The 12791-nt window shown below is 43.0% G+C and overlaps 1 protein-coding gene across 1 annotated transcript in view; it reads left to right on the top strand.

The window, feature by feature from the left end:
* LOC144125803 (phosrestin-2-like) overlaps positions 1-12791 on the top strand; it is a 252584-nt gene that overhangs the window by 206811 nt on the left and 32982 nt on the right. The window contains exons 3-4 of the mRNA XM_077659511.1: positions 615-849; positions 6716-6812. Coding sequence (XP_077515637.1) covers positions 615-849; positions 6716-6812 — 332 coding nt within the window. The remainder of the gene's footprint in view (positions 1-614; positions 850-6715; positions 6813-12791) is intronic.

Here is a 12791-nt window from a genome sequence, read left to right as displayed (position 1 = left end):
TATTCTGTTTTGTACAATTTTAGTAACGTGCCTGTGTCCTGAGATACGCACGTCTAACATTTCAGCCCAAACCGTGAATTTACGCTCGTCATGAAGCTCCTCCCTGACGTGACGCAACTGTAGCGTATGGCACCTCGCCTGGCATGAATGTATGGTTGCAGTTTCCAACTTATCTTGTTTTAATTTTAAGCTAACTCTATTTTAATACATTATTATTGTGAACAGTTAACACATCGTTCTAAAGTTGTCTCCCCTGCGATAATCCCCCGGAGAGACGCAGGCACTTTGTAAATAAAGGAATAAATAATACTGTTGCATGCCCTCCTCTCCCGCATCGTCTTAGTGCGCCAAGAACTTTGCGAATTCAGCCTCTGATTCTGTGCGGAAGGTGGAGCAATTTATGGCACAGATTATAGGCTTTTTTGCGGCACATAGATTCCCCTAAAGCCTTTTTTTCGTTCAAATCCAATAAATGAGTCTCAGCGTAGAGGGACCGTATACAATGCCAGCCGGATACTTGGTGCGCATGCGCAGTGTCAGGCACTGGATCGACGTGTATGCTGAAGTGCGCCGTCGTACTTTGTCGTGGCTTTATTTGTGTCCCCACTCAACAGAGGGCGTGGTGGTGCTAGACGGCGACCAGCTGCAGCCCAACGAGCGGCTGCTGGTGGCGCTGGTGGGCCGGTTCCGGTACGGCCGCGAGGAGGACGAGATCCTGGGCATGACGCTCTGCCGAGAGGTCTACCTGGGACACACGCAGCTCTGCCACGAGCAGCCCAGCTCGCCCCGGACCCCGCAGGCCGCCGGCTCTTCCTCCTCTTCCGCCGCCGCCCCGGGAGAGCCTCCAAAGTACGAACTCTACTAAAGACACCTCGTTGTGCACACTTCCCCAGACTAGATGGCTTCCCCGAGGGGGCATGCCCTGCCACAAATCTGACGGATAATGATCAGTCTGGAGAGAAACATCACCTGATCGCTCCACAAGAAACACACTATGATTTTAATGATTTAGAAAAAAAGTTTGAGTGTTTGAAGTACTCACCTACTGATCCTTACAATAATAAAAAAACTGAATTTTTGTAAGGCAAAGGTAGCTTGGGAGAAAGAGCGCCATGGCACGAGTACTTCTTCTCTACACATGGTGGGGTCAAAGACAGCAATGGCGAGCAAATTAGAACGCAGGCAGCGGCTCTGCGTGTGATACAAAGTAAGACTGATTCTGACCGAACGTGCGCAGTGTTGCTTCATTCGACATCCCGCGAACAGTCAGCTTCCATTCTACCGACGTGCCTTACGAATGCAAAGATTGCCAAATCATTAGTGGACCGCTGACATTCACGAGCTTTGACACTTTGTCCTCTGTGAAATGCCTACACAAAGGACAGGATCGACCACCGCCGCACAGCTGAACAAAGTAGAACCCACAGACATAGATAGATAGATAGATAGATAGATAGATAGATAGATAGATAGATAGATAGATAGATAGATAGATAGATAGATAGATAGATAGATAGATAGATAGATAGATAGATAGATAGATAGATAGATAGATAGATAGATAGATAGATAGATAGATAGATAGATAGATAGATAGATAGATAGATAGATAGATAGATAGATAGATAGATAGATAGATAGATAGATAGATAGATAGATAGATAGATAGATAGATAGATAGATAGATAGATAGATAGATAGATAGATAGATAGATAGATAGATAGATAGATAGATAGATAGATAGATAGATAGATAGATAGATAGATAGATAGATAGATAGATAGATAGATAGATAGATAGATAGATAGATAGATAGATAGATAGATAGATAGATAGATAGATAGATAGATAGATAGATAGATAGATAGATAGATAGATAGATAGATAGATAGATAGATAGATAGATAGATAGATAGATAGATAGATAGATAGATAGATAGATAGATAGATAGATAGATAGATAGATAGATAGATAGATAGATAGATAGATAGATAGATAGATAGATAGATAGATAGATAGATAGATAGATAGATAGATAGATAGATAGATAGATAGATAGATAGATAGATAGATAGATAGATAGATAGATAGATAGATAGATAGATAGATAGATAGATAGATAGATAGATAGATAGATAGATAGATAGATAGATAGATAGATAGATAGATAGATAGATAGATAGATAGATAGATAGATAGATAGATAGATAGATAGATAGATAGATAGATAGATAGATAGATAGATAGATAGATAGATAGATAGATAGATAGATAGATAGATAGATAGATAGATAGATAGATAGATAGATAGATAGATAGATAGATAGATAGATAGATAGATAGATAGATAGATAGATAGATAGATAGATAGATAGATAGATAGATAGATAGATAGATAGATAGATAGATAGATAGATAGATAGATAGATAGATAGATAGATAGATAGATAGATAGATAGATAGATAGATAGATAGATAGATAGATAGATAGATAGATAGATAGATAGATAGATAGATAGATAGATAGATAGATAGATAGATAGATAGATAGATAGATAGATAGATAGATAGATAGATAGATAGATAGATAGATAGATAGATAGATAGATAGATAGATAGATAGATAGATAGATAGATAGATAGATAGATAGATAGATAGATAGATAGATAGATAGATAGATAGATAGATAGATAGATAGATAGATAGATAGATAGATAGATAGATAGATAGATAGATAGATAGATAGATAGATAGATAGATAGATAGATAGATAGATAGATAGATAGATAGATAGATAGATAGATAGATAGATAGATAGATAGATAGATAGATAGATAGATAGATAGATAGATAGATAGATAGATAGATAGATAGATAGATAGATAGATAGATAGATAGATAGATAGATAGATAGATAGATAGATAGATAGATAGATAGATAGATAGATAGATAGATAGATAGATAGATAGATAGATAGATAGATAGATAGATAGATAGATAGATATGTTTATTTGAGTGTGCCTCAACAGCCAAGTGGCCTAAACGAGCGCACACTAGGTCAGATACATCAAAAACACCACTTCAAAAGATTTAAAAGCAGGCACGAAAACAACAATTAGGCAAATATGTCCATGTCATTAAACGTTTTGTTATATAAGATTTGTAAACGAGTCATTGGACAGATGGCGTGCAAATCGGGATAAAATGTGTCGAAACATTTTGCAGCTTTTGCATGCGGTACACGAAAATTCAGCGACATCAGTAAGGTCCCACAGTTAATGTAACCGCGCACGACGTTTTGCAGAAACTGCATGTCACGTATGCGTCGCCTGTCGCCAAGGGTAGACATATTGAGGTCTGCCAAGAGAGAATCATAGTCGAAGAAACGACGGCGACCAATATATCTATCATAATAGATGCGTATGAACTTACGCTGGACATTTTCAATTTTCGTGCAATAGGCGACAGATACGCTATTCCAGGCTACTGACGCAAACTCAAGACGCGGTCTCACAAGGGCACAGTATAGAGTGCGTAGACATTCGTGCCGCCGAAATTTTTTTGTTAATCTAGAGATAAGACCAATATGCCTCAATGCGCGTAACACAATTGAATTTACATGCAGTCTAAAATCAAGCTTTGAATCAACAACAACACCAAGGTCTCGTACATGAGCCACGCGAGAAATCTCACCCGCCAAAAGTGTGTAATCAAACGTAACTGTGTCGCGTTTCCTAGTTAGAGACAGAACGGAAGTCTTCTTAATATTCAGTTTTAAGCGATTCATGAAACACCAATTCTCAACGTTGTTAATGTCAGCTTGCAATTGGCGGCAGTCCTCAATATCTCCAATATTACGGAATAATTTGAAATCATCTGCGAAGAGCAAAATTCTCGAGTTCTTGACATGTAACGGCAAATCATTAATAAACACTAAAAACAACAGCGGTCCTAAGTTGGAGCCCTGAGGCACTCCCGAAGATGACAGAAATTCGTTGGACACACAGCCGGAAAATCGTACCATGTTACGGCGGCTGCCAAGGTAGCTTTTGAGCCACCTGCAGTATATGGGGCAAAGTCCGTATCTTTCCATCTTCATCAGAAGTACCTCATGGGAAACCATATCGAAAGCTTTAGTCATGTCAAAGTAGACTGCATCTACCTGACCACGATTAAATACATGTGGCCCAGTATAATCAAGAAAGCTGCATAAATTCGTTTCCACAGAGCGACCTTTCAAAAAACCGTGCTGCAGAATCGAGATCTTCTGTTTGAAGTATGAGCCCATGCGTTCGCACATAATCATTTCAAAAACTTTCGCAAAAGAACAAATTAGTGACACAGGACGAAAGTTGTTTACATCACAAGCATCGCCAGACTTGAATACAGGAACAACTACTGACAACTTCCAATGACGAGGGAAAACACCAGTTCGCAACGATAAGTTGAACAAATGCGCCAAAACAGGGCCGAAAATGTCAGCGCATCCTTTGATTATGAAGCTGGGAATTTCATCAATTCCTGTTGAAAGTTAAGTTTTGGCTTAAGTTTCTGAATCGCCGAAAGAACCTCATGCTCGGTGACAATATCATAAGCTAAACAGTCAGCGCTGTCTTCAAGAGTGATAACAGCAGTTGTGTTATCATGGCGCACAAAACAAGAGCTGAAGTGATCAGCAAAAGCTTGGCACACATCTTGATGTTTAAAACAGATGCTATCGCGCGTCTTTATCACAGCAGCACTAACCTTATCATTTCTTTGCTTGCGCACAAAATCCCAAAAACTGCTTGGTTCCTTTTTAAAGTTCTGTTCGAGAAGTCTGTGGTAGTCGGCTTCATCACGTGCAATCAGTTTTTTCACAATTTTTCTGCACAATGAATATCTTTGGTACCAATATTCACTTTCTGATTTCACGTAGAGTTTGTGATACTTCTGTTTTTTCTTCAAGTAATGTCTCAAATCGTGCGAAAACCAGCATGGAAATCTACACTTCTTCGATTTACGGTGAGGTATACATTTTTTCATTATACCTTGTACAGTTGATGTAAGTAGCTCAACGCCTGTGTTTACATCCTCAGTCTCAAGCAATTCTGACCAGTCGTAGGCCAGAAGATCATTGTACAGCCTAAGGTAATTGCCATACGCGTATCTAAATTTTTCTGGCACCATCTCACGCACTGCACGAAACGACAAGAAGAACGACAAGGTAAACGGGCAATGATATTTGTCTACTAGAACAAGAGGATCGCGCACCGCTTGCACGCCAAAAAGAGGCACATTAGATAAAATTAGGTCTAAAATGTTTCCAGCACAGTTCTTCATTGTATTAAATTGATATAAACCATGAAAATTACTAAAATCAATTAAACATTCGGCTTTTTCTCGAGTTGCTGTGCAGTCACTAGTGACCAAACCAGTGGACCAATCGACCTTAGGAAGATTAAAGTCCCCGTAGATGTGAACCTTGTACTTCAAAAAATCAATTTTTTCCCCAATATCCAAAAAATGATCGGTAAAAACGTTAGGAGCAGAATTTGGTGGAAAGTAGTAACAGCCGACTAGATAGTGCGATTTGTCACACGTTGGAATTTCCAACCACACACATTCTTCGTATGTCTCTAGGTCTGGTCTCCTAAATGCATTTAGCACAGAACGGCAGGCTATCAGAACTCCGCCCCCGTATTTAATCTTGTCAGAGTACACCCTATCGGCCCTGAAAACAGTGTATTCATCTGAGAAATAACACGCACTTGAACATGATGCGTTTAGCCACGTTTCCGTCAGGCACATAATGTCATACTCACATTCGTATGCATTCGCGAAGAGAGCTTCCCTTTTAGTTCGCAGCCCTCTCGTGTTTTGGTAATACAGCTTAATTTCCTGAGCCATTTTCGGATGTAGTTACAGCACCATTAGGGTCATCAAAGCGCCGTGAAGACCACAGCTTTCCATAAAAAGGGCGAAATACGCAACCATCAGGCCACACTTCCGGTTTGCTCACAAGTTCAAATAAATGCTCATCCATAGAAACGTGAAAGGAGCAATATGTATCGTACTTAGTTTTCAGTTTTGTGCAAGTAACAACCTTGTCACCTACTGTGTCCGCCAAAAGTTCCTGTATGTCCGACGCCGTTGTTGTCGGGTCCAGACGAGAAACAAATAAGCTTTTCTTCGCCGGTAGTCTGGGCGCTACTTTAAGCATGGACTGCTTAGCTGTGCCAAACGTTGCTCGAGGCCGAGGTGGTTGGCTCACCGCTTTCGACGGGCTCACCGCTTTCGACATAACTTCACCAGCGAAAGCACGAGACACCAGGAGAAGAAGAACACAGGACAACGATGGACACGTCGAAATCTGATACCCGGTTTTCGATTTGTCCAGCGTTGTCCTGTGTTAATCTTCTCCTGGTGTCTCGTGCTTTCACTGGTGAAGTTATGTCTGAAATACACCAACTAGCCCACATGGCTACCTTGTTATAGAACGCACAACAGCGCAAAGCACGCAGGCAAGTTTCATTACCCCTTAGCAGGTACTGCCACGTTTCTCTCCGCGGCACCAAGTTTGGTCAGCGCGAGTATATCTCGCTTACCGTTGCATCACAAACGCGAGCTTTGATGCTGACAGGCCTGGCACGTTCGAGAACTGGGCGTCTTCGTCGCAGTGATTAGTTGGCACCCGCCTCACGTGCCGGCCGCGGCTCTCCCCAATTCCAGGTCCCCCGGCCGTGCTCTGTATGCCATGCAGCTGGGACCGGTGCACCGCCGCCTGATGGAGGCCCTCGGAGAGTCCGCCGTGCCTTTCCGCTTTGAGGTGAGCCGCTCGCTGCACCAGCGTCGGACGTTACGTTATGCGCGCCATGTAGCGACGTGAGCAGTCGTCGCCACACGGAATGCATAACGCGACATGTGGCAACGCGAGCAGTCCATTGACCTGCTCTGCACTTTGTGGCAGATGGAGAAGTCAACCAGGGCGAGAGCCATCCTGTCCGTGGAATTACAGAGCCTGTACCGCTGTTCCCGCAAGGAATTTGCCAAATAAAAGACTCTTTAAGGACACCTAATAAAAGCGGGAACCTTGGAAAAATTGGGTAGTGGTAGTTACGTAATCTTGCCTGCCCTCCGGCTGTTGCTGTAAGGTTTCTATCTGTTCGCAAAAACGTCCGTGTAGGAAAGAGCTCACGTTCAGGGCGGTCACTTAGGAATGGCTCGTAAAAAATACTCGCAGATGTTGAATATTCAATGAATGTGGCTCCGGAAAGCGGAAAAATTGCAGGGCGGCGAGTGCAGGCTATTTTGGCAGCAAGAAACGCGAGTATAACGTGTGCCAACGATTGATTGAAGACCTGAAAAATAAGAGCAGGCAGCGCTTTCTAAGCGCATCTGGCATAAGTTAGTTTGCGTATAAGTTGCGAGAAACTTAAATTGTTACGCTATCGAATAGCTAGCCTCAACCATATACTGCTTTCGCATAAAAGAACTTACTTCATGCTAATCTTTAATCGTTACTTCTAAGATCCAAAAGAACGAAAGGTGAACTCATTGGCGTGAACACGAATGTATCAGGCTTGTTCAATTATAGTTGCTGCTCCTACCCATCCATGCTTCACTAAGTTGAGATGAGCTTGTTCGAACTTAATAGTAATAAAATATCAAGGCACACTGAGAAATAATATAGACAGAGAGATGCTAGAGCGTAGGCTATGATGGGGCCCCTTGACATATAGGATCATATTACTGAACAGAACCTATTTTGGATGCCATATATCATAGATGTAGCTTGTTAAAATGGAACATAAAATTCAAAAAATGAAAATACATATGCTCAGGACAATTATGACAGAGTTGAGACCACTGATCCTTCTTTATACGAGCTCAATATTATGACCTGTCTTTTTAACGTCCTTCGGAGTTGTTTATATTATTTCGATGAAAATTGTTTCTTCTTATTACGGGATGGCAAGCTTAAAAGAGAGCGAGATAAAATCCTGTCACATAGCATTTACTATGTTCCCAATTTGAGCCACTTAAGTCTCCGCATGCCACACTTCCAGACACATTCTTTTACGTCTGTATTGACTTGAAAAAGACATTGTGGGCTGCGTTGTCATAAAACTACCATGTTTAGTATCTGTGCGTTTGATGAAACGCCGACTTATTGCTCTACCAATGCCGTATCGATTCATGTTGCCTTCGCAATCATCGTGAATAACCCGTAACACAGCCAGTTTCCTTCACGGACACCTGTCTCAACGGCGAAACACCACTGGCGTGATTTTACCGGCATCCCTAGCATTTATTGCCAATAAATGAACACACGCCGTCGCTTTTCTTTTTCTTTTACGCAAGGTTTTCGTGCCGTCATCCCAGTGACGCAGCGTTCCTCTCGCAAATCGATAAGCGCAATATTTTCCCCCGAATGAGCCAGATGAGCGCTGTATAGGCGCAGCCACGTGGCAAGAAATAAAAACTAAAACAGCAAACGGTAGTCGTTTCTACCAGTCCATTTATAGAGCCCCCGATGGAACGGCTGCTGGGACTTTGAGCTTATCCTCTGCGCAGGAAAATATGTCGCAGCTAAGCTGTCCCTCACGACCACACATCACGGGCTTTCATGACGTCAGCGTTGCCGTTTTTTGTGGTTAGTTTCCGGGATGCCTTTTCACTTGAAGTATCATCGTAGGTGCAAGCATATTCTGTTCTATACTATTTTAGTATATGTTATTCTATGTTCGTGCAAAATACTCGTGCAAAAACTCGCCCAACAACTTGCTTTGTCAAAAATATTCAGATTATTGGGATCAGCTTCCACAAAGCATTCTAAATGTTATTCCATAGAGCATGCAAAAGAGAACAGAACAAATATTATAAAAAACTACTTTCTTTGAACATTCAGACAGTATTTGACGATCCATTTTCATCCCCATTAACTGACATTTATCCTTACTGTGGTCTCGTAATCGAAATGTAAAAAGGCAACAAAAAAAGTACAAGAATTGTATAAGAGCTTTCAGCTCATGTGTAGGGTAGTCTTTGCTACTGTAGCAACCCTGTAAATTTGCATCCTTGACCCTGTCTTGCATTTTTCATAAATAAAATTGTGTTCACCTTCCAGTTAAAGCTTCCGACAAAGCTTAAAGTCCTTCGCCATCGTCGCATCTGTTTACAGAGTTAGTTTTCATTTCAAGCAGCCACGCCCTCTGCTGTCTTCCCAAGCCAATGGACGCATCTCAGAGGAGCAGAAGCCTCGGCGCGGAGAAGGATTAAGATTAACAAGGATGCGTTCAAGACGCCGCTTGAGACACTCGTACTAGAAAGATCAGTGCCGGCGGTGGCTGTGGCGCGGAAGCTGTTCGAGTTGCTTTGCCTTGCTTCGCTAGCTTCAGAACGCGTCCTGGCAGCGGCTGGGCGCCAGTTCGCCCGCGACCTTGGCGATTCCATTAGCTCAGCTGGCGTGTAAACAGAGAGTTCCTAGCGTGTATTGGTGCGCGCGCGCGTCCAAGTGCCCCATTGCGGCGCCGTGAGCAGACTAATTACTTTCGCCGTTTTCTCCTCACCATCAAAAGCGGAGGAAGAGGAGGAGGCGAGGCAAGAGACAAAAGACATACTCCTTCGCCGCTTTTCGGTAAACCCCCGGTTTCTTTTTTTTACATACTTACTATACTGAAATTGCTTCAAGGCTCACAACCGGCTTCTGTCCGACTCTGGGTGCAGCGCTTTTAGTCTTAGCGCGAAGCAGTGCTCGTGAGACGAGAGGAAATCTTGGGTGTTGGGGCGGAAGGCAAGTGCACGCGTGCTTGAAAAAGATATAAACCTAGCGACTGAGCCTTTCAGAGCCTGATTTCTTCTTTTTTTGTAGAGACATGTAAATCAGGTTTTACGACTCATAATCAAGTTTTGCCAGCGCAGCGCAACATTGATAAAAATTTGCTTCTGTGCAGCGAACTTTCTCGCATGAAAGATGTTAACGAAATTTTGTTCGTCACATATTTTCCCGCCTGTCTACCCTGCGTTGGCGACCGGCTTAACTTAAATCAAGTTTTACTGGTATCGCTATGAAATGACAGTGGATTCAGAGTGGAATTAGAGTCTCACAGACTTAAATCCACCCCGCATCTTATCAAAGATATCTGGAGCCAAGAAGGTTTCTGTTTGGGTGGGGCTAAGTTTATGGGTTAAGATGGCTTCGGTAATCGAAAACCGGAACGCGGGGACAAAAACCACTCCATTATACTCACGTTATAGAATTAAATCGCACTGAAGCACGCACAAATGTTTGACAGCGCGACTATGCTTAACGTGCAGTGCCTACCAATATTTACCTGTATTTTGGAAAACCTGTTTGAAAGGGAAAAGGTGTACGTGACAGCATTTTTCTAGCCCCCGCCATTTGCAGTTGGCATCGCGGGCAGCGGTTTTTCCCTGTGAACCCACACATGAAGCCACCTTAGTGCGAAAAAGGAAAGAACATTTGTATAGAGGAAACACTGCGCAGAGTAGCACATTAAACGACCATCGTGTAATATATCCTTCATTAAGACTCACCATTAAGGAAAGTTTTTCTACCTTAACATTAGCGCGCAGTTCGCGCAGTCATTAAGCATGACGACCCACAGGCTTAATAGCGGCGTAATGAAAGAATGCAGGGAAAGTAAACGTCGAAAAAATAAAAGTAAAAAACAATGACAGGCAAGCGTACAAATATATAAGAAGCTGTAACGACAGAAATGAGAAGCGAGAATATATTTATACACACACAGAAGAAACTGTAACGGCCAATTACGATGTGCGCTGGATGTGCCCCTCGACGGGGCGCAGGGTACGGGCTTCGGGTTCGGGACGTCTAATTTGGCGCTTCCGTTTGCCCAGCCTGCGAAATGTCACATGTGTTTACCGGGTCACCCGTGTTTACGCCAACGGCCTCTCCGCTGCCGCCGCCACAGGGTCGCTTCTTCTCTACTCTTCTACACATGTGCATCTTCCTCGCTTTACAACCACTCCTTTGCGTTCCGTGCACTATGAGGAAGAAAACAAACCAAATTATAAGATGTGTTAATAAAACCGACATCGTATCCCACCACTGACGACTGCCATTGAGTTCCTCGATGTCTATCGTACGCGGTGTCCCGGAAGCTTCATATCTGAATGCCTCTAAGTTACAGACACGCTTCTCTCTCTTTTTTTCTTTTTCTCATTTACGATCGGTTTCCTGTATGAGCTCGGTATAAAGTAGGGTGGGAGGAGATATCTGACAGCAAATATCAACTTATCCCGAATTGAAAAAAAAAATATTTGTTTGCAAGCTGCTGCCTAGCTTTGCACACTTCTGACGAAGTAGCAGGTTTCAGGAACCCTTTCGCAGCCCACGGACGAAGCGTAGAAGGCTATTTGTTTCAAAATGCGCGGTATGTTGCTGTGTCTTTTTTTTAGAAGTAGACGTTAATTACTGAATCTATGAACGTTGCCGACTTAATAATAATAATAATTGGTTTTGGGGGAAAGGAAATGGCGCAGTATCTGTCTCATATATCTTTGGACACCTGAACCGCGCCGTAAGGGAGAGGATAAAGGAGGGAGTGAAAGAAGAAAGGACGAATACGTGCCGTAGTGGAGGGCTCCGGAATAATTTCGACCACTTGCGGATCTTTAACGTGCACTGACATCGCACAGCACACGGGCGCCTTAGCGTTTTTCCTCCATAAAAACGCAGCCGCCGCGGTCGGGTTCGAACCCGACTTAAGAAGAACTTTTCTTCCGGTATACTTGTGAACATGGGGGGGGGGGGGGGGGGGAGCATGCTTGAGTTTGACATTCAATGAGTGTTCGAAAAACAGAAAGGAAATACAGTGGAGGATAGGATAAGGAAGATAATACTAATATTAAGATCCTGGGCATAGGCTTTCAAAGCAGCCATGCAATAAGATGCATCTCTCTGTTCTTATTCGAGCAAGACCTGAATCGCGTCAGGTACGTAGACCTTTTAGAGGCCTAGTTTAACGCCAGAACATAGTCTTCGCATTATACCACAAATTAGCATGTCGCAGGACGATCAAAATTACTGTTCCGATAGTCAGGTGCGACATGTTGAAGACCAATGCAAATTACAACGCACAAAATGAAAAAAGAAACGTCTCATAGACAAGGTAACTGAGAATTTCAAACAAACATTCGGAATGAATGCAGAAGATATTTTTTTGAAAGCTGGGTATTTACCGTGCACAGTGCCTGAGTTGACAGGCGATTTTGTCTTGCCTTGTGCATCGAAATGGTGACGTAGAGTTACGGGGCTCGCAAACATCTCCTTGCACGAAAAAAGACGCACACGCCGTAGCATACCTCGCTTGCTATACTTTTTTGTTTCTTGCTAATATTCCTTACACGAATGTCACATAAACATGCCTGTCCTAGCTTCAGCCACTGAACCTAAAAGGTCCGTAGGTCCGTACCAGGAGACATGCAAAATACAATGGCCGCCTCGCCACTGTGTGAGTAGAAGACGCGTTCCACGGAAGCCACTTTAAGCGACGAGAGCGACAGGGCAGATTCATTGGAAAAAAAAGAAGAATAGAAAGAGTGGGCGGTTGGCCATGCGGCCAAAGCGATCGGCTCGATCGAGCTGCTGTGGAGGAAACTCGGGTGCCTCCCGATACGGGTGCAATTATAATCCACTTAGCTGCGCGAACGCCGAGGCAATTGCGTGGCTTGATTACCGTGGCAGAGAAAGGCCTAAAGGCGGTCGAAGGCATGCGCAGAAGCTCTGCCGACTGACCCGAAAGATTAAAAAACAAATAAA

This window comes from Amblyomma americanum, chromosome 3 (assembly GCF_052857255.1).
Source record: "Amblyomma americanum isolate KBUSLIRL-KWMA chromosome 3, ASM5285725v1, whole genome shotgun sequence".
Lineage (NCBI taxonomy): Eukaryota > Metazoa > Arthropoda > Arachnida > Ixodida > Ixodidae > Amblyomma > Amblyomma americanum.
The sequence above is the reverse complement of the archived record's forward strand: the minus strand, read 5'-3'. Positions and strand labels throughout refer to the sequence as shown.